At 44.1% G+C, this 23,243-nt stretch overlaps 1 protein-coding gene across 3 annotated transcripts in view; it reads right to left on the reverse strand.

Annotated features, from left to right (window-relative positions):
- SASH1 (SAM and SH3 domain containing 1) overlaps positions 1–23,243 on the reverse strand; it is a 1,049,232-nt gene that overhangs the window by 346,694 nt on the left and 679,295 nt on the right. Inside the window, exon 1 of one of the 3 annotated variants that reach the window (XM_032274340.1) lies at positions 11,903–12,169. The exons of the other annotated variants lie outside the window; for them this stretch is intronic. Within the exon in view, the coding sequence (XP_032130231.1) occupies positions 11,903–11,947 (45 nt within the window). The 5' untranslated portion in view covers positions 11,948–12,169. Of the gene's footprint in view, positions 1–11,902; positions 12,170–23,243 lie in introns of those variants that run through there. 3 annotated transcript variants of the gene reach the window in all.

Below are 23,243 nucleotides of genomic sequence, written 5' to 3' on the forward strand. Positions count from 1 at the left end.
TAGCATCCAGCACCTATTCCACAAACCACTTCCTTCTTTTTTTTTTTTTGAGACGGCGTTTCGCTCTTGTTACCCAGGCTGGAGTGCAATGGCGCGGTCTCCGCTCACCGCAACCACCGCCTCCTGGGTTCAGGCAATTCTCCTGCCTCAGCCTCCTGAGTAGCTGGGATTACAGGCACGCACCACCGTGCCCAGCTAATTTTTGTATTTTTAGTAGAGACGGGGTTTCACCATGTTGACCAGGATGGTCTTGATCTCTTGACCTCGTGATCCACCCGCCTTGGCCTCCCAAAGTGCTGGGGTTACAGGCGTGAGCCACCGCGCCCAGCCAAACCACTTCCTTCTTAAACCTCAAGGGTTTCTGCAAACTGTATTAGAATTATCTGCAGAAAGTGTTACCCTACACTTTCCATGACATCAGAGCCTTGCCAAGCGGCCCGAGAGGGAATCATTAGCTGCTGCCGTGTCCCCATGTGTCTGATTAGCCACAAATACATAATGAATGTGGTTCAGCAGTGTAGGAAGCCACAGTGGAGAACTGCGGCAAAAATTCCCTGCAATTTTTCTGACAGCTGTCATCAGTCAACAAAACCCAAACTGACACCTTCAGTTGCCAACAGTTTAGGGTAAAACACATGCACGTTCCCAAGGTACAAGGGCCACAGATTGAGGGTAAGGTTACATGATAGAGTTTCTCTACTGGATAGAATGGAAGAAGATAGCAAAGTGAGCTTTTGCGACATTAATAAAGAGCCTAATGGATTAAAAGAAGAGACTGATAGTGGACTGACATGTAGGTTTCTGGTGAGTAACTGGTGATGCTGTGAAAGCGACGTGTGGTATCCAATAGTTAGCCCATTTTTACTTCAAGAAAACTCATTCTCATGCTCTGCAGCAGCTGCTACTGTTTGGATTATGAATAGTTATAAGCCAGATGGTGTGGCAGAAAGGACTCACACATATTTTCACATGGACAAATATTATTATTCCAAAACATAAACATGTCAATATAAGTGTTTTTCCTCCTGGGAGGAATCCAGCCCCGATCTCAGTTATAAGAAAATGACTCACTGTATGTGCAAAAATTACCTGCCAAGGTTATTATTGGAAGAAACCCACACCACAGCGTTCCCCATGTTTTCCTTTCCTTATTTACAGTCAGCTGCATTTAATGTGATAAAGGAGAAGCAGAAAGGACAGGAGGGAGAGAAGATGGGAGGAAGGAGAAAAAGGAAAAGGAAGAGAGTGAATGAAGAGATGAGGTAAGGAAGGGGAAACTCACTGTTCCTCCACTCCAGAATTCTCACAATGGCGACAGCAGTGTGCTGGCCTGAGAATTATAATGCCAAATACTTGGTGACCAAAACCAGAAGGCAAAGATGGAAAAGATGGAATCAGGCCATTTAGACAGGTCAGTGAAGGATTCTTCTGAAGCATACCTCCAGTTTTCTCTTATTTGGAAAGTTTCAAGGACAAAGAGTCCATTACAGTCAATATAGTTCTCATAACAATATATCTAGATTTCCCATTTCTTAATTTAGTCTTGTTACTTCTTGCTGTCATTTCCATTTTTCTATATTCTTTCTTTCTTTTTTTCTTTCTTTTGGAGGCTGGAGTGCAAAGGCACCATCTCTGCTTGCTGCAATCTCTCTCTGCCTTTCAGGTTCAAGTGATTCTCATGCCTCAGCCTCCAGAGTAGCTGGATTACAGCCACGTCCCACCACGCCTGGCTAGTTTTTGTATTTGTAGTAGAGATGGGGTTTTGCCATGTTGTCTAGGCTAGCCTGGAACTCCTGACCTCAGGTGATCTGCCCGCCTCGGCCTCCCAAGTTGTTAGGATTATAGGCATGAGCCGCGAGGCCCGGCCTTATATTCTTTCTTTCCCCAGAAATTCCTATATAAGATTTTCTTCACAAGAATCTTCCACTCTTGGTGCCAGGTATTTTGTACTCAATCCTAAACCTTACTCCTTTATCTCTCTTCCTGCTAAGGCTTGGGAATTGCCTTCCAAGACTTCTTGCTTGGTTTTCCAGCCTCCCAGGAGTCCACCTGTCTCCTAGCAGGGTGGAACAGCCCACCAGGGTTCAGGAAGGGCAGACCCGGGTGGTGTGCAAGAGGAGATGGAAAGGGTGGGCTCAGCTGCAGCCCTTGGGTGTCTTTTTGCTATGTCGGCCCTGTGGGTCAGCTCTACTAACGTGGAACCAGCGTTGTGCCCTACTGAGAAGGGCACACTAGGAAATTCTGTCCTGGCTGGCAATGTTAGAGTTGGCTTCTGTTGTGGAGTAGTTTTTAGTGGGTCCTCTCTTTCAGTGTACCACTGCAGGTTTACCACCCACAAGTGAACAATTCACCTAGCAACCCCACTCTCATTCTTTGGAGTTCAAATCACAGATAATTAAAAAAAAAAAAAAAACTGGCCAGGTGCGGTGGCTCATGCCTGCAATCCCAGCAATTTGGGAGGCCAAGGCAGGCGGATCACCTGAGGTGAGAAGTTCGAGACCAGCCTGGCCAACATGGTGAAACCCCGTCTCTACTAAAAATACCAAAATTAGCCAGGCGTGGTCATGGGCGCCTGTAATCCCAGCTACTCAGGAGGCTGAGGCAGGAGAATCACTTGAGCCTGGGAGGTGGAGGCTGGAGGCTGCAGTGAGCCAAGATCGTGCCACTACACTCCAGCCTGGGCAACGGAACAAAACTGTCTCAAAAAAAAAAAAGAAAAAATTGAATCCAGCATTTCTCTGTTGCTTGACCACCCTGTTGCATGTACACCCTTCAGCTCCAGGACCACAAGTGGTCGGGCTGGTAAGTGTAAGTGGGTGACTACATAAGGGCTAAGAGATAATATGGACTGGGTGAACTGGAGGATATACGCCTTTAACAGCATTCACGGTAAAACGCCTCACAGCCTGTGCATTCCCACCAGGGACATCTGCAGGCTGTGTCCAGCCTCAGGGCCACCGGTGCACAATCCCTGCTCAGCAACCCGCCATGCTTTTATGTTCAAGCACAGCCTCACTTCTTTTATTTTTGTGGCCTCCCCTGGCAACCCCCACTCCATCTGTTCTCCTTTACTCTCAGCCTGTTTGTCTCAGTGTCACTTCCCCTGGCCCTGGTTCAGATCCTTGCTATCACCAACACCCTCCAGGCCTTCGACAGGCCCCAGGAGGCTTCTGGGAACCCCAGAGCAGTCTCTTCTCTATGGAGAGCATTCTGGATCACTGCACCTGTTCCATGGGTGATACGGTTTTGAGCTCTAGAACAGCAATTCTCAAAGTGTGCCCCCCTGAGATCAGCAGTAGAGGCATTGCCTGGCAACTTAGAAAAATGCAAATTTGGGGACCCCACCCTACGCCACTGAATCAAACACTCTGGGGGGAGGTGCACAGTGGTGGGCCAGTAATCTGGGTTTAATCAGCCTTTCAGGAGATTCCACTGCAGGGACAAGTTTGAGGGTCACTGCTCTATTTAAGTGGTCCCACCTGGATAGCAATGTGCTTTGGTTTGCCTGTATCTCTCTTAAATTTCAGTCCCTAAAAATAAACCTTAACACCCTTATTCATTTTAGAGGAACACAGGGGCATTATGCAGACAAAATTAGATAACATCCGAACAGTTTCTAGCACAAGCTAAATTTGCTGTACATGTTAGTGATTATTGTGTAATCATTAATATTAATCAGTGTGGTCCAAGATCAAATGGCCTTTTTGCATACAGTAACCTTCTACAGTATTCATTTATTTATTTATTTTTGAGACAGAGTCTTGCTCTGTTACTTAGGCTGGAGGGCAATGGAGCGTTCTCGGCTCACTGCAACCTCTGCCTCCTGGGTTCAAGTGAGTCTCCTGCCTCAGCCTCCCGAGTAGCTGGGACCACAGGCACGTGCCACCACGCCCAGCTAATGTTTGTATATTTAGTAGAGACGGGGTTTCACCGTGTCTGCCAGAATGGTCTCGACCTCCTGACCTCGTGATCCGTGCACCTCGGACTCCCAAAGTGCTGGGATTACAGGCGTGAGCCACATGCCCGGCCTACGGTGATTTTTTATCCCTCATTTATAGCTCACATATTTACATGGTAGATGGAAGTGTGGAATCTATACTGAATACAACAGCTTAAGCGGTGGGGCTGAAACTGCCTCACCAGTGGGGAGGAAGGGATCTTGTTACATCAGCCAAAAGTTCTAAGAGCTTGAGAAGGAGGAAGAAACGTCTCCCCACAATAAAAAAAAGCAGTCGCAGAGGTCTAATTCTTTGAGGAGGACAGGGGTGGAGTAGTGAAAGGAAAAATCAAAAAATTAATTTTAAAGCTTCTCGATATTTCAAAGAACACAGAGAATCTCTCTTCTGTGTCTGTCCTCCAATTGTGAATGCCCTGTAAAATCTCCATCTTTCTTCCATTTTAGACAAAAAGCTTTTTTGACTGTTACTATCCAAAAAATAGAAATGCCAGCCCGTGCGAGGTCTGTGTTGAAATTCACTCTGTAAAGAATTTTGACTTTCATTAAAATAAGTACTAAAGGAGAGCCAAGAGGTTGACCTTCACATTGTTCAAGAGCCACACCAATCACCTCGCCTTGGCACGCACTTGGATCTCTTGCCAGGATTTCAGCAGGTATTTCTGAATTGCATCCAGAATCGCACTGGACAGAAACACAGCAGAGGTCGCCGAAGCCACATCAATAATGATAAGCAGATGATCACGGCCCCCTCCCGCTCGCCCTGTGAGCTGCAGAGATCACAGCACCGCTGAGTCTGTGGGAGGCAGCGCAGCCTCAAGCTTCTAGCCAACAGCCAATGTCATTTTAACATATTCAAGACGAACTAGCTGCACCAACCTTTCAGGCCAGAGTTCTAAAGACATAAAATAGGTTAGGAGGAGAAACTGAACAGGAAAATATCCACAAATATTTTTTATTAGTAACTTTCATTTAGAAATTTGGGACATCTTCAATACAAATGTTTAAAATGCTACAATCACAACTGCCATATTTGCAAGTCTGCTTTTTTTGTTTTAACCCAAAGAAGTATAATCAAAGGAAAAAGCCAATTCTGAAGTATGTTCCTTCTTGGCATTGTAAGTAGCAAGTGCAATCACTTAAAATACAACTTCATCAAGAATCGCAGATGAGAAATACTACTGTTCTGGGGTTTCTCAGATTCTGGCTCTCAGGGTGACCTATTCAATATCCGTCAATTGATATTCAGAATATCAATTCTGACTGATGAGTTTCTTCTCACATGCTGGTTTTTGTGTTTCTCCAGGTTGCCAGTCTGTCTTTCTTTCTCTCTCTCTCTCTCTTTCTCTTTCTTTCTTTCTTTCTCTTTCTTTCCTTCCTTCCTTCCCTCCCTCCCTTCTTCCTTCCTTCCTTCCTTCCTTCCTTCCTTCTTTCCTTCCTTCCTTCCTTCCTTCCTTTTTGTAGAGATGGAGGCTCACTGTGTTGCTCAGGCTGGTTTCAATCTCCTGGCCCCGGTTACCAACCTTTTGGATTCTGTATTCAAGAAACAACTGCAGTCCTCAAAAGAGAGAAAAGGGGGCAAGGCCTTATAACCAAGCTCAGTTCTTTTTTTTTTTTTTTTGAGACAGAGTCATGCACTCTTGTCCAGGCTGGAGTGCAGTGGCACAATCTCGACGCACTGCAACCTCTGCCTCTGGGTTCAAGTGATTCTCCTGCTCAGCCTCCTGAGTATCTGGGATTACAAGCACCCACTACCATGCTCGGGTAATTTTTGTATTTTTAGTAGAGACTGAGTTTCGCCATGTTGACTAGGCTGGTCTCGAACTCCTGACCTCAGGCGATCCACCTGCCTTAGCCTCCCAAAGTGCTGGGATTATAGGTGTGAGCCACTACGCCTGGCCAGCAAAGCTCAGTTCTCACCCCTGTACTGATACCACGCCCCTTGGGCAATACTGAAAAAGTTACTTAACTTCGTTGTGCCTCAGTTTCCCTTTTTTATAAAATGAGAGATTGGCTAAATCAGGGGTCATAGCTGAAATGTTCACAGGCCCCAATAAGTACTCAAAAATGTAGATAAGGAGGAGAATGCTTACCCTGTCTACAGGGGACAGTTATACTCGGTGCTAGCTGATAATTGTCATATTTTTATCCTGTTTCAAAAAAAAAAAGTCCCTGGATTGTTATGTGAAAATGTCTTAATTTTAAATATTTTCTAAAAATGTAAATAAAACAACAACAATTATCAAAACAATATGTAGGTCAAACAGAGTATGTCAATGGCTCTTTGAAGTTCTTGCCTTCTGTGATTCAACATTTCTCCTGAAACCTGTCTAAGACCTGTCAGTCTAAACATACAACACCTTAATTTTCATCATCTGTGTATCTGCTGTGGTGGCTTGCTTCCGCTTTCAAAACATCAGGTGGGTTGTGTACCTCTTTTTCCTGTGTGTAGCAGACACTTTATTTATGTCAAATTCAGCTATGTATATGCCTAGAAAAGTTAATCATGTTGACCTGAAGTATGCTGCCAAGTAGCCAAATATCAGTGGGTGGATACATTGATGTGAATAAAGACAGGAGGGAGTAATGGGAGAAGCCCACGAACTAGAAATAAAACTAAGTCAGGGTATTAGTCTGTTTTCATACTGCTATAAAGAAACATCTGAGACTGGGTAATTTATAAAGGAAAGAGGTTTAAGTGACTCACAGTTCCACATGGCTGGGAGGCCTCAGGAAACTTAACAATCATGGTAGAAGGCAAAGGGGAGACAAGGACCTTCTTCACATGGCGACAGGAGAGAAAAGAGCGCATAAAGGGGGAAGAACCCCTTATAAAATCATCAGATCTCAGGCTGGGCATGGTGGCTTATGCCTGTAATTGCAGCACTTTGGGAGGTTGAGGCACGTGGATCGCTTGAGGTTAGGAGTTTGAGACCAGCTTGGCTAACACATGAAACCCTGTCTCTACTAAAAACACAAAACTTAGCAGTGAGGCGTGTTGGTGGGTGCCTGTAATTCCAGCCACTCTGGAGGCTGAGGCAGGAGATTCACTAGAACATGCAGGGTAGAGGTTGCAGTGAGCCGAGATCGTACCATTGCATTCCAGCCTGGGTGACAGAGTGAGACTCCATCTCAAAACAAAACAAAACAAAACAAAACAAAACAAAACAAAACAAAGCAAAACAAAACAAAACCAAACCCATCAGATCTTGTGAGAACTCACTCATTATCAGGGGAACAGCATGGGGGAACCATCCTATGATCCAATCACCTCCCTCCCTTGACACATGGGAATTATAATTAGAGATGAGATTTGGGTGGGGACACAGAGCCAAACCATATTGGTCAGTGAGGAAGAAAGAGGAAAAATGTTTCCTGTTCATCAAACAGTAGCTTGGGAGCAGGTCGTAAGAAAATCACCCTCAGGAGCATGAATCCAGCTGTGAGGAAGGAGGAGCTTGGAGGGAGCAGACTGCTCCAGGTGGCAGGAGGGTTACCTGCAAGAGAAATTTTGGCCTGAACTCTGAGGATGGGGAGTGATACCTGGAGAATTATCAAGACAGGGATTGGTTAACTCAAGGGACAGGGAGGGAAGTATGAGACAGGTCTGCTGGTCTTTGGAGTAAACCTATGGAAAATAATTACACTTCTCTCCTATCCTGAGCAAACACAGACTGCTGTCTACAGAAGATCTCCATAAGGGGCTGACTTCATGTAGTTTGTATCCTATACAATCCCATCAGTGGACCAGTATTTCATGTTTTTCCTTAAAGATATGTTTTTTTCCTTCTTCTACTTGTACCACACTAGTCTGGGACCACTGTCATCTCATGTGTAGGTCCTACAACAATAGTTTTCTGACTGGCCCCTAGAATCTTCAGAATCCAATCTACCTTGCCAGACTCATTTTCCTTAAATGCTGCCTTTATCAAGCCATTCTTCTATTCTGACTCCTTCCCTGGCTCCCATGTCCTCCCCAGTCTCCGATCCTCTGCTTGACCTCAAGACTCTCCAGGATCTGCTCGATTCTCTATCTTTCCCCAGTCCCTCATACCCATTTCCTGTTCGATCAGTCAGGAGTATCCCGTCACCAGAGGCATTTCTGCCTCCCAGCATTTGCTCAATGTTGGAAATAGATGCTCAGTGCCACAAAGAAAAATCAGCTCTGGGAAAAAGGATCCTTCAGCAGTGCAATTTTTTACTTCCTGGGCTGCAGGAAGGGTATCCTTGCTAGCCATCATGCCACGAGAGTACAATGAACAAAGGAAAACACACAAATTTATCTTTTACGCATTTGAGGTCATCCTTACTGCTGTGTCTGATCTCTGTTGGCTGGAGCCAGACCTCACCGTCTAAACTAAAAACCGATTGGGTAATAACTTAAAACTTTTCTAAACAGGTAAAAGCCATGGAGAACTGGGACATGCCTGTCAGCAAGTCCAGCACAGGTATTTTGGTTAAAGTACAAGGATATAGAATGTAACACATGCCTGTAAGCATGGCATGTTTAATAGCTACATAGGATAGGGCTTAGCAAAGTTATTGCACACTTATTCTTTAACAAGAAAGGAAACTTTAAAAAGGAACTTTTCTACTTTCTACACTCAACACCATCCCCTTCACCTGGGTGCCTTTCCCTCTCCTTTTCAAATTCCGTCCATCAGTTTCCATCATGAAACCTTCTTTGACTCTTCTGAGCCTCACAGACTTCCCTGACTTCAGACTTGCTATTCCACTTAATTTCTGAACCATGCCCTCTGTCACTCAGTTATATATTATTCTGTTCTCTAATTGTTTCATGCGTGTTTGTCTTGTCTCACAATTACATTTTGACCTTCCTGAGTAAAGATCATGTCTTCTTCCTCTGTATTCTCCATAGAAACAGTGGATTTAGTCATAGAGCCTGGGCTCAATGAGCACTTGCCTGATGCTTCATTGAGGCAGATATTCAGATGAGCTCACTGGGAGAAAGAGGATGGGGACCAAGAAAGAAGGCTGGGGTCTCTTGGGAGGAGATGATCAGACAGGACTATGTAGAGAGGTACCACTGTCTGCTTTCCCCAAATAAGCATGCATGGCCATCATGCCCTCTGCTGTCTGTACTTTCTTTTTTTTTTTTTGAGACAGAGTCTCACTTCGTCACTAGGCACCATGCTGGAGTGCAGTGGCGTGACCTCGGCTCACTGCAACCTCCGCCTCCTAGGTTCAAGCAATTCTCAGCCTCCCAAGTAGCTGGGACTACAGGCATGCGCCACCACACCCAGCTAATTTTTTTTTTTTTTTTTTTTTTTTGTATTTTTAGGAGAGACGGGGTTTCACCACGTTGGCCAGGATGGTCTCTATCCCTTGACTTTATGATCCACCCGCCTCGGCCTCCCAAAGTGCTGGGATTACAGGCGTGAGCCATCATGCCCTCTGCTGCCTGCACTTTCATATGTGGTTCATGCTGTTGAAGTTGTGCTAGGTTGAATTGTTGCACTGGGTTGTATGCAAGGGGAAACCTGATCCACCAACTGTCCTGGACCAGCTCACAGCCTTGGAGATTTAAAGCTGCACTTGGAGGCAAGGTTCTGAATTAGAGCTCCCAGGGGTCACTACTATCCTCTTTGAGAGAAGCATGATCTAGTTATGTCCAATATGGAAGTGAACGTCTAAGTGACTCAAGTATTCTGCAAGAGTGAAGACATACAAGAACCCAGATGCACTAAGAGCAAAAAATGATGAGAGAACTCTTGATGGAAGAACCCCTCTGATCCTCCTTGTGGAGAAGGCTGAGAGACAATGTCCAATATCCTGTAGGAAGTCACCAGAGCCTTAGATTCCTCACTCCCAGCCCACTCACTAACAAGAGAGCGCCAAGCCTCTTATTAAATCTCTATGTCTCACGATCTACACAATTCAGATAACAACCTGCTGACCACAAGAGAGGTTGGGTGCATTCATTATGATAGAAAGACACTGTGAAAATATACCAGGCCCTCCAAAATCCATTTCTGTTTGTTTACACAGGCTGAGTAGCCATCGGCTCATAGTAAATTGCAGTCCCTCCTGCCCTGGGCTGTGCCTGTTACTGGGTGTCTGTGCTGGCAGATGTTCTGTCCATGACATGGCCTGAAAGGAGCTTAGGAGAGGCTAATGAGTTGTCACCAGCTCCCTGAGGCAGTCTCTGGGGCTGCTGACCTTGCTGTCTCACGGGAAGCCACCACCCACCTGCCAGGGGAACTGGCGACAACATGCAGTGGCCGTAGTGGAGCAAGGGGTGAAAGAGAGGTTCAAAATGAGGGCAGAATTTTCAAAATGGCAGTTTGGACAACCATGATTTAACAAAGCAACAGGCTAGCTTGAATTTGCATGGTAGCTGCTTAGCTGCTTATAAGTCTGATAGTTCTTTCATGTGACTATCTTATTTGGAAAACTCCTTGGGCAGGAATGGGGTTGGGGGCTGTTCTGGGTGGACAGGACCCATGCCCACATCTCATTCCTTTGTGAATTTCCTGAGCCTTTGCTCAGTCCCCACAGGTTTAAGACTCGAATCAGTCAGAACCTACTGCTACATCGGCTCCCAGCTCCTTGGAGCACAGATGCTCCTCTCTGCCTGGAGGACACACAGAAGAAAAACCTTTTCAATTTTTCTATAGTTCATCAAAATGAACTCTAAATAAAAATACAGACATTTTAAAAAACCTAAGTATTGTAAGAACACAGAAATGATTGAGTTTCCAGAATATAATGTATTGATATGCTTGCTATGTAAATGAGTGAAAGAATTGGATACACAAAAGTAAATGCATTAAATGTTTGGATATTGATCTGAAAATTGTGCTTTTTAGTTATGTTTAGAAATAACAGTACTTTTTTTACCCTCCTTTCTCCAGAACATCACACAGAATGGCTTACCAGCTTAGATATAGCATGATAATTGAAGACATCAGAGATACTGAATATTCTTTAATGAATAGAAGTGACTACTCTAGAAACCAATGTTTCAGGATGATCGCAGAGTCAACTTAGTGTCATAAAAGAAGGTAGATATAGGTCATATTGCCAGGGAAAAGTCCTGCTGTTGTCACTGAAAGATAATTTGTTATACCACCCAGCCTAAAAATGACCTGCTTGCAACAGAACTTTTTTATTTCCAATGAAGCTGAAATTTACATTAGAAAGGAGAAAACAAAATGAAATTTTATGCTTTGAGACAGGGAAATATAACAACAACAACAACAACAACAAAAAAAAAAACCACTGGAATGGGGGGGGTGGGGGGCAGGGTTTGGATCTTGTAGCCAGACTACGGGTTGTTTGAATAGAGGGACTTCAGTTTATTCAACTATAAAATGACACGATCAGCTAGAATCACCAAAGTCAGGGAATCTCTGCATTCTTTGATGCATTTGATACTGTACCAAGTCATCTAAAGTCAACTCAGCAGTTCTTGGTCACAGAAAAGGAACATGGCAGGTATGAATATGTTCAGTTCAGAAATCATAAAGGTTAGTCTTAGACATTAGAATCCTCCTTTACTATGCCCTTCTGATCATATGTATCTATACATAACTTAGAGAAAATCCTAAAGGAGGTACAGTTAAAGAAAACCAAAAGTAAAAATCCAATACAGAGTTCTAAGAAATCCTTCCTTTATGTTAAAAATCTTAGAATTCTTTTCCACCAGCAAACTGTATTGCTTCCATAAAGTCATAAGGCCTTGCATGCACATACGCTGTTACTATTCTTCATCAATAGAATTTTTAAAAGTTCCTCCCAAACCATTCATTCAAAGCCATTTATCACTAACAAAATTTAATATGTAGAAGGCATGTTTCACTTAAAGTAATGAGCAAGACCACAGTCCTTTGATTATAAATTCCCCTTTCATCTTATTTTATAGAAAGCCACAAGGAAAATAGCCAGCGTGATGTCCTTGATATTTAAACACTTTATTCGACTTACCATTAGTTTGCTCCAAAACTCAGCTTCCCTCGTAAATTGCTCCATATTGAAGGGATAAATTTCTCCTTCTGCCTTGTCAAACGTGTCACTTGTGCTGCTCAAGTGACTGAGCACAGGGAAGCAAACATTTCAGCTGAGCCACTTTCACAATATTGACGGTTGCATTCCCTCATAGCTGGGAGTCTTGGGAAAAATGGAATTTACATATGTTGAGGTGAGATGGGTGTGGGCATTTCTCACAGTTATGATTCAAAACCAAGATATGTCTCATTCAAGAAGATAATAATATAAGTCAAAGAAGAAAAGTATCCCCTAGCGTTGCTGCCACTTAGACAGGGCAACTCACACTGCCATGTCCACAGGTGCCACGCCTCAGTCATCATGCCAACAACAATCCTTCAGTGGGCGGTGAAGTTTCCTTCTGGCATTTTTTTTTACTCTAGTAATTATAAATCTCCCAGCTCACTTTAAGGTGTGTTTGGCACACAAGAATGGACTCCTGGCATGCAAGCAGAAGTGCAAGTGCTGGAAGAAAACTTTTGGCAATCTTGTGGGTCAAATTAACCAAGGCTGGCCACCAAATGCTTCATCCTCCATTCTACTTTGTTAGAACAGGTAAAATAGGATTTCAAACAGCCATATGAAGATATATGTGCTGATAATAGTCTTCCTTTTTTCTGAAAAGAGGCAGGAGAAGGTAGAACTTCCTCAAAATATCCTTGAGAACTGGATCTATGGTTATTTTAGGCACAACTCATCTTCACTCATGCCGATGACTCTAACGATACTCAGAAGAAACATTCTTATAAACAGAGAAGTCGAACACTCCTAACCACCATTCCTGCAAGTGGAACAAAAAAGGGAAGGCGGAACCCAGATGAAGCCTGATGGTAGAGACCTAGAGGAATTCTGGTCCTTTCTTTCTGTGGACTTTACATGTTCAATGAGCATTTCTTGGATATTTGGATCCAATGAAGCTGTAAAAGGTTATGATGAAAAGCAAAACTCAAATGTGAAAACTGCTTTTACCCTTTAATAAGCCTTCTCCTGAGCGTTCTGACCACATCTCCCTTCCTTTGCCAGTTCCTAATTCCACAGGACTTACTGTGTAGTGGCCCTTTAAGGACAGCATAGCTGTGGTCACACGCTGAACTTTACCTCTAAAGCCTGGAGTGGACAATCAGAAGCCAGCCTCATATTGTTCCAATGTGGAATTCACCCGTTGGACAGTTTTTCTCCTTCAGGGAGAGTCCACCCTCCCCCTCACATCTAAACATGAGTAGGGCTTTCTAAAATGCTTAGTTTTATAAAATTTTACCCAGGAAAACAGTTATGTCTGGTACATTTCTTCTGTTTCCTGGCTATGTCAAATTAGTATTAGCTTTGCCTGATTAACTGCTTAACTACACAAAACAATTATTAACAAACCAAGAGACTTGGGAGAAGGGAAAGCTCATCAAAATATAGTAACTTTTCGAGAGGAAAATAAGATTTTGCTGGGGTGATATCTAAAAGTCCTTGTTTACTGTCCTTCCCCAGGAGCCTGGGGCGGGCTACCCTGAGCTTACCTACTTCATTAACCACTGCGTCTTCAGAACCTGTTGTACGAGTCCTGCCTCATAACCGAGTCCACCTCTGTGCTGGTGTGTGTGACTTGGTGAGTCACTTGCATACCGTGCAACTCTTCCAAATACGTGAAACAACTATTTAGGTCTGGCAGGGTAAGTTTTCTGCTTTCCTATTGGTGAAATCTAATGTTCTATCTGGCTGAATATTTATTTCACTGAGTACAGCTACATGTACCTTTATAAAGATACACTTTTGCAAAGCTGCGATGAACCCATGATTCGAAATAGAGTCATATTTTTTGAAAACTCAAGGACATCTTGACACTTAAAGGAATCCCTGGTATATCCACTTGTAAGGTTTTACAACTTTTGCAAAAGCACTTGCCGAATGAATGTTTTACAAGTGTGGCATTTCATAGACTGTGATTTACTCAATTGAGGGACACTAGCTCAGCCCATTTGGCCTATGAAGAACTCAACTAAGGTCACCGGAGCACAAAAGTGGCTCTACAGGTAAATACTGATCCTTTTCCAGAGAGAGTTATCAAAGTTGTTTTTAGGCCGGGCGCGGAGGCTCACACCTGTTATCCCAGCACTTTGGGAGGCCGAGGTGGATGGATCACTTGAGGTCAGGAGTTCGAGACCAGCCTGGCCAACGTGGTGAAGCCCTGTCGCTACACAAATACAAAAAAATTAGCTGGGCATGTGGTACACACCAGTAATCCTGGCTATTCGGGAGGCTGAGGCAGAATTGCTTGAACCCAAGAGGTGAGGTTTCAGCGAGCAGAGATCATGCCATTGCACTCCAGCCTGGGTGACAGAGCAAGACTTCATCTCAAAACAAAAACAAAAACAAAAATTAAAAAAACCAAGTATTTTTGAGTATTAGTGACTTTTACTTGTGTGTAGAATTTACAGAAAAAAGAAGATGCAAAATCAATTTACATTTTTTAACAAATTAAAATGATTTTAAGAGCAATCTGTAAAGAGTGAGTCAGTGGTACCTTGAAAATAGACCTTTAACTTTCCTGCCCTTTTTTTTTACAAAACCAGGGCATTGAAAACCTAAAGTTCAGCCAGCCACAGTGGCTCACACCTGTAATCCCAACACTTTGGGAGGCCGAGGCAGATGGATCATGATGTCAGGAGACCAAGACCATCCTGACCAACATGGTGAACCCTGTCTCTACTGAAATACAAAAAAAATTAACTGGGCATGGTGGTGCATGCCTGTTATCCCAGCTACTTGGGTGGCTGAGGCAGGGAAATCACTTGAACCCAGGAGGCAGAGGTTGCAGTCAGCAGAGATTGTGCCACTGCACTCCAGCCTGGTGACAGAGCGAGACTCCATCTTAACAACACAAAAAAGGAAATCCAAAGTTCCTTCTCTTTGCAAAATGTTCGTTCAGTTTTTGAAGGGCAGGCTAGATGCTCACAAGGAATGTAAAGTGCTATGTTTATCACTACCATAGCAACAAGGTTTGGAGGTTTTTTTTTTTTTGAGGAGTTTCACTCTTGTTACCTAGGCTGGAGTGCAATGGCGCGATCTCAGCTCACTGTCACCTCCGCCTCCTGGGTTCAAGCAATTCTCCTGCCTCAGCCTCCCGAGTAGCTGGGACTACAGGTGCGCACCACCATGCCCAGCTAATTTTTGTATTTTTAGTAGAGATGGGGTTTCACCGTGTTGACCAGGCTGGTCTCGATCTCTTGACCTCGTGATCCACTCACCTCAGCCTCCAAGTGCTGGGGGAGGTTTTAATTTAGAGTTTTTCCCCTTTTTCTCCTTCTGTGTACTTTTCTCCTTTTCCTATGTCTCTCCATACCTCCATGCCTCAGTATGGTAGAAAACAGACCTAGCATGCAAGGCTTCCTAGATTGTGTTTTCTAAAAGCCTGATTTCCAAAGGGGAGATGGAATTTGAGGAAAGACTGTCTTTGTGAAACAAGTCATGGTGGGGTGTGGTGGTGCTTTCGTGTAGGAAAAAGCAGCTTCCCCTGATCTAGGAGGAGAGCAAGGTCCAAAGCTCGTAGAGAAGCGTGGTTCCCTGGCTTTCCTCTGGGAGGCAGAAGACCCTAGGAAGGAAGACTTGTGGGATGTCGCAGGAAGAGAAGTTATGGGACTGGGATTCACAGCTTTCACAAGGATTTTCCTACTTCTAGAGGGCATGGAGGAAGCAGAGAACTGCTGGGCGTCCAAGGGGCCACTGTGGTCTGGGACAGTGGGGTGTGCTGGGGAGACCACAGCCAAGGCCGTTTGCCTTACTGGATATTGTATAAGCTTCTTCGAATCTGGTGCAACTCTGGGAAAGAAAGGGGAGCTCAACAATGACAAAAATGAAAAACAGCTAGGGGGTCCCATTGACTTTAAAACAAATATAAATGTTTAAGGACAAAGGTTCATACTGGGCACTCATTCTGGTGCCAAACACTGGGGCAAGGCTAATTTTTTCTCAGAGTTTTGAAGAGTAAGCAGGAGGACTCATGTCCCTAGCATTACAACTAGAGAGCCAGAGTGTCTTACCAGATAGCACTGTGTGTAACTGTGGATGTTACACTGTGTGTAACTTTGGATGACCCAAGGTCATCCAAAAGTGTCTGGGGAGTACCTTGACTCTACCACGGCCATCCAAGGCGGACAGTTTACTGCTGTTGTTTCCTGACCCTGAAGAGTTAAGAGGCAGAAGATGAAACAACAGATTGAGATTGTGAAATTTCTGAATTAGAGGTGATTATCACATTCCTTTTGATTTTGGCTTTTGAACTATAAATGATAGCACATCGTTACCAAATAAAATTCTGTAGCAGAAAAAATGATCCATTTAGTTCAGACGTGATGGCTCACTCCTGTGATCCCAGGACTTTGGGAGGCTGAGGTGGGTGGATCATCTGAGGTCAGGAGTTTGAGAACAGCCTGGCCAACATGGCGAAACCTCATCTCTACTAAAAATACGAAAATTAGCCAGGCATGGTGGTGGGCACCTGAGGGGCTGAGGCAGGACAGTCACTTGAACCTGGGAAGTGGAGACTGCAGTGAGCTGAGATGGCACCACTTCTCTCCAGCCTATGTGACAGAGTGAGACTTCATCTCAAAAAAAAAAAAAAAAGATCCGTTTAGGATCTCAATTATCAAGTACCCCACAGGACTATAAGCACTGAGCTGTCACCCCAGAAGTAAACCTGGCCTTGTTCTTCCAGTGTTAAACACAGTAGTTTCTGAAAATGTATTGCACATATTGCCTACGTTCATTGCCAAGTAGTTGCCAGGACCACTGACAGATGCAAATAGAAAATAAAACTAAACAAGAGCCCTGCCATGATGGCTTGGGGTCTACCAAACAGAAAATCGGATCTTCTTCAGACTTCTTTATACGATCCATAGAAGTGTAACAGATGAAACTTACAAAACCTTACATGAATACCAAGAGCTAGAAGAAAACCTTAACTCCCTCCTATAGGAAGCCACACAAGCACAGACAAGGGGAGCCAGCCTTCTCCTTTCATGGATGGAAGGTATTCATACACAGAGCACAACAGCAAAAGAGGAGGGAAATGGATGGCCTATGTGTGGGTGCAAGATAAGGTATATGCCAAGGCTGTGTCTTCATATTCATGGACTGTTTCTATAAAAAGGGTAAGAATCGGCTGGGCGCGGTGGCTCACGCCTGTAATCCCAGCACTTTGGAAGGCCCAGGCGGGTGGATCACGAGGTCAAGAGATCGAGACCATCCTGGTCAACATAGTGAAACCCCGTCTCTACTAAAAATACAAAAAATCAGTTGGGCATGGTGGCGCATGCCTGTAATCCCAGCTACTCAGGAGGCTGAGGCAGGAGATTGCCTGAACCCAGGAGGCGGAGGTTGCGGTGAGCCGAGATCGCGCCATTGCACTCCAGCCTGGGTAACAAGAGCGAAACCCCATCTCAAAAAAAAAGGGTAAGAATCGCCAGGCTCGGCGGCTCACATCTGTAATCCCAGCATTTTGGGAGGCCAAGGTAGGCGGATCACGTGATGTCAGAAGTTTGAGAGCAGCCTGACCAACGTGGAGAAACCCTATCTCTACTAAAAATTCTGAATTAGCTGGGCATGGCGGCGCATGCCTGTAATCTCAGCTACCGGGGAGACTGAGGCAGGAGAATCGCTTGAACCTGGGAAGCCGAGGTTGCGGTGAGCCGAGATCATGCCATTGTACTCCAGCCTGGGTAACAAGAGCAAAACTCTATCTCAAAACTAACAAACAAAAAGTGTAAGAATCTGACAATTGCCAAGTTGCCTGGTCAGCTACGTTTTGTCCTGCATTAGGTGGCTGTTGGTGGACACTACAGGATCCCAATGTGCTTGGAAAGGTGGCCTGCTTTCTTGCCTCTGTTAGTAGAACATGGTGAGTGAGGCCAGGAAACAGCCAGAGGAGGATGGACCCCTCTAACCAGTGAGCACAGGCAGGGGCCTGGGGAAAGGTGGAGATACATTCTCTGCCTGTTCTCCAGGCATTGGACATCAGTCATGTAGAATCCCTGAAGGAAAAGGAGAAAGATCTGCTCAGAGGAATATTCATGTGCTACACACATTTCTTGCTTTCTCTAGAGCCTAAAGATTGATTCAGACCTAGCAAGGTAGGTAGTAGTGTGTGGATCAATCTGGGAGCCGTGTGTGAATCTTTTCGGGACCTGAATCAGTTTTATTTTAGAGTGCATTTAAGATGCCCCTCCAGGCTGTAATCTAATCTCAAGATCAGAGTGAACTACGAGCCTGGGAATATCAACAGTGTCTGAAGAGTTCTTGCTACTTTTAAGAGGGGAAAGGAGGAAAAGATTTTTGAACAAAATGTATTGAGTACATGCCATGTTCCCAGCACTTTTTAGGTGTTGGCATTTCATTGTCTCTATAGCTCTGAGGTTCAGAGAGTTACCTGGATTTCTTGCAGTCAGTCAGCTGGCGGTAGTTGTAACAGTGAACTTATTGGGGGTGGCTGAGCTGCTGGTAATAAGGAAGACCACAACTTCTCTATGTGCTGGGAGCTTTACATACTTATTTAATTGTCCAATAACCAAGTAAGGTCTACGCCAATCGTGCAAATTGAGAATCTCAGGCTGTTTCAATAACGTGACTGTGGTCATTTAGATATTAAACCAGGATTCACACCCAAGCTGATTTGCCCCAAAGTTCATGCCTTTTCCATTATCTCATGATGCCCCTTTCCCTCTAAATTGTAAATAACAATATTGTTCTTTTAAAGAAAAGGTACAAGTCTAAACAGAGCATGTCTAAGAAGACCTTGGATAAAAGTTGGTAAAAGTCACTGTGTGCTGGAGTCGCTGAAAAGATGCAGGAAAGACCTAACTCTAGGTTAAGAAAGTCTAATTGATTTCTTTCCTATCAGCACAGAAACTGTGCCAAGGTTAAATTACATAGTGATTGACAATGGTTGAAGACCACAGGAGGATAGATATCCAATACTATCTGGCTGATATTGCTTTACTTATTCATATTTCTTTATATTTTACTCAGAATTATATTCCACAGCTTAAAATATAAATATTAGAGATAGGTTTATCAAAAATTGGAAAAGGATAATTGAGTAGAAAATGTCTCAGTTATTCATGCCTCTCTGAGAATCACAGTGTCCGGATCTTGGAACCTAGACTACAGACACAGTGCCAGGTATAGAATAAGTCTCCGGAACATCACAGCCAGCTCTAGATGCCGAAGGTGCCCTCTGTCAGAAACAGAAGCCCTGAGCTGCCTGCTGGGCCCCTCCCGCCAGGTGTGGACATGTCAGGGCACAGTTATTTGGCAACATCTCTCTACTGTTTTGTTCGCTCTGCTCATTCCCTCCCTTGAAGAAAGAGAAATTAATCATTAAAACAAATCACCTATTACTTAAAAAGCTTCTTTGTTTCCACCAATTTTTTTTTTTTTTGAGATGTGGTCTCGCTCTGTCACCTAGGCTGGAGTGCAGTGGTGGCATCTCGGCTCACTGAGTACATAGAAATGGCTTACTTTTTGGGTCTTTTCTAGGGTACAAGAAAACAATGTAATTCAACTACTTGATGTTGGAGGCCACTCTTTTTTTTCTTTTTTCTTTTTTTTTTTTTTTGAGACAGAGTCTCTCTCTCTGTCGCCAGCCTGGAGTGCAGTGGCACAATTTTGGCTCATGACAACCTCCACCTCTGGGATTCAAGCAATTCTCCTGCCTCAGCCTCCGAAGTACCTGGGATTACCAGTGTGTGCCATCATGCCTAGCTAATTCTTTTGTATTTTTAGTAGAGACGGGGGTTTCACCATATTGGCCAAGCTGGTCTCGAACTCCTGACCTTGCGATCTGCCTGCCTCAGCCTCCCAAAATGCTGGGATTACAGGTGTGAGACACCGTGCCTGGCCTCCAATGATCTTAAAATATATTTTTGGAATCAAATCTACCCATACAAAAAGTCAAGCAAAATGTAGCCTAAAATGTGCTTTAGGGAGACGGTCTACATTTCTTGGCAATAGCTTCTAGGTTCATTAAAACCAAATTTGTGACCCACTGTTAGCAACCATAGAGAATCCTGAAGGGTACAGTTTGGTCCCATTTTGTACTGATGCAATCTTCTTGCTTTGGCATTATATTCTAACCCTGTTTCTGATGGAGAGAGATGTGGGTGCTAGAATATGGAATCCCCAATTCTTATTGTAACTCTTTGTAATGTGCATATTGTCTTTCATGGAAACTTCTCACAGGGCATTTAAGGGCAGAAGAACATTCCATCAGTTTCATCCCAATTCCCAGTTTATTTTCTTAGGCTATTACATGAAGTTTCAATGTCTTTGAGCCACAAAGACATCATTTATCCCTCTGGTTAGGTCTACGATAAAATCAGAATTCTGCGTTCTTTTTTTTTTCTCTGTCACCAGGCTGGAGTGCAGTTGCAGGATCTCAGCTCACTGCAGCCTCCACCTCCTGGGTACAAGTGATTCTCCTGCCTCAGTCTCCCGAGTAGCTGGAATTACAAGCATGTGCTACCATATCTGGCTAATTTTTGTATTTTCACTAGAGATGGGATTTTGCTGTGTTGGTCAGACTTGTCTCAAACTCCTGATCTTAAGTGATCCGCCTGCCTCAGCCTCCCAAAGTGCTGGGATTACAGGCATGAGCCACCATGCCCAGTCAGGTTTCTGCAGTCTGACAAATGCCTCCTTTCCTTCGAGCTCCAGTTTGATTCCCGTTTGGCATTCTACAGATTCGTTTGTGCTGAAGGACAGTGTCCACCAGAAGAACTCATTGCAGAGGCAATTAGAACAGAGAGTGCAGTTCAGCCTCGAAAAACAGAACCCCTTAACTTGGTTATCTTGCCATTATCAAAGGGCATTCTCTAAGGGGAATGCACTGCTTTTATAAGACAGTGTTCACTATTGGGAAATTCTAGTTGGTATACATTTCTTAAACATGTTGATTCAAAAATCTAAACCAGCAGCTACTAATATCCAAGTGGAAAAATGGCTTTTTGGTAATTGAAATAAAAGTCCAGCAAGCCAGTTAGAGGACCAGCAGTCCTCAACCTTGTTAAGCCCAGTTTAGTAAACTCAGCTGCTCGCCACGGAAGCATTAGTTTGTGGGTATTACAATAATGAGCTGTCTTAAAAAAAAGATCCACATCTCTTTCCCATAAAAGGTGCAAGAGGACCATTTAAAAAGGTGTGCTCAGCTGGGCGTGGTGGCGCGTGCCTGTAATCCCAGCACTTTGGGAGGCTGAGGCAGGCGGATCATGAGGTCAGGATATCGAGACCATCCTGGCCATGGTGAAACCCCATCTCTACTAAAATACAAAAAATTAGCCAGGTATGGTGGCACGCACCTGTAGTCCCAGCTACTCAGGAGGCTGAAGCAGGAGAATCGCTTGAATCAGGGAGACGAAGGTTGCAGTGAGCCGAGATTGCGCAACTGCACTCCAGCCTGGCGAAAGAGCAAGACTCTGTCTAAATAAATAAATAAATAAATAAACAAATAAATAAAAAAAAAGAAAAATAAAAAGGTGTGCTGAGCTCAGTCCTATTTGGAGCAAGAGAAGAATGGGAATGGCTAATTAAAACTAGGCACGTAAAGTCATGGTAAGATCAGGAAGCTCCATGATTCTGGGGTTGATGCTGTATTTAGTTGCCCTCTCTGCTTCTAGTGTCAGGCTGGGAGTTAATTTGGAAGTGTCACAGCAGCCCCTGCAGCCATCGACAGGGAGATGACTGGCATTCCTCAGCTTGGCACATCAATAGCAGAATACCAGGTCTGGCCCTGATCATCTAAACTCTCCTGGAGAGAAACCACAACCTTCTTTCAAACCCATACTAATCGACATCCGCCAAGGCTTATCCTCTGTCACCTTAAGAGTGGCCTCCAGTTGGCCAGGCACAGTGGTTCATGCCTGTAATCCCAGCACTTTGGGAGGCTGAGGCGGGCAGATCACGAGGTCAGGAGATTGAGACCATCCTGACCAACATGGTGAAACCCCATCTCCACTAAAAATACAAAAATTAACTGTACAAAAATTAGCCGGGTGTGGTGGCACATGGCTGTAGTCCCAGCTACTCAGGAGGCTGAGGCAGGAGAATCACTTGAACCCAGGAGGAGGAGGTTGCAGTGAGCTGAGATCATGCCACTGCACTCCAGCCTGGTGACACAGTGAGACTCTGTCTCAAAATACATAAATAAAAATAAAATAAAATAGAAGAGTGGTCTCCAAATTTAGAGAACATTAAGAAGTTCAATTACATTGTTTTCTTGTACCCTAGAAAAGGCCTAAAAAGTAAGCCATTCCTATGTACTCTGCCTAAACTACCTTTACATTGATCTTCCGGAAAACCAGGGCTTGAGCTGAGTTGTGGACTAATTCATGTTTTTTTAAGCAGAACCTGATCAAATAGTTGATAATCTTTTAAATTCTTGGTAACTTCAAAGGGCACATTCTGGCTGAAGAAGCACAAACATTCGCTAAACATGTTATAAGTCAAATGTTGACCGTGCCCTGACTTTTGATAACCATGGAAACACAAGGAAACTAAACTGAATTAATCAGAAGGGAAAAAGCATATCAAGCCATTTCTACTATGCACGCAATGTTCATGCAGGGAAGCAAATCAAATAGGTTTTTCTGATAGGAGCACCTGTGTGGAGCCATGCACAAGGAGTTTTTAAAGGCCAGGCCCAGCCTTTTATAGTGTCATGCCCTTAATCCCAGCACTTTGTGAGGCCGAGGTGGGCAGATAGCCTGAGTTCTGGAGTTTGAGGCCAGCGTGGGCAACCCCTTCTCTACCAAAAATACAAAAATTAGCTGGGCATGGTGGTCTGTACCTGTAGCCTCAGCTACTCAGGAGGCTGAGGTGGGAGGATCACTTGAGCTCCGGAGGTGGAGGCTGGAGTGAGTGGAGACTGTGCCACTGCACTCCAGCCTGGGTGACAGAGCCAGACCCCATGTGGAAAAAAAGAATCAAAAGAAAAAATACAGATTATCTTCCTATACTATATTTTCTTGTGTATCTTCTAACTATGCAGGTGTAAATTCTAAAAATTAGTTTAAATCATTATATTTAAGTCCATTTGTTGTAAGCAACCTGTGAACATTCTTAGACTTTGTTAGATTTCAAAATAAAGATTTCTTCTACACACATCAACCCTTTGTGTCACCCAGCAAATGACTGACAGCAACACACAGAGCTGATCCTTTCAGGTCTTTAAACCATGTGCAATGATGGTTTTCCTAGCCGATGGACCGAGCATGACACTCCCTAGCAGGGGACTGGCCTCCAG

This window comes from Sapajus apella, unplaced genomic scaffold (assembly GCF_009761245.1).
Source record: "Sapajus apella isolate SASKATOON/1434 unplaced genomic scaffold, GSC_monkey_1.0 scaffold6, whole genome shotgun sequence".
Classification (NCBI taxonomy): Eukaryota; Metazoa; Chordata; class Mammalia; order Primates; family Cebidae; genus Sapajus; species Sapajus apella.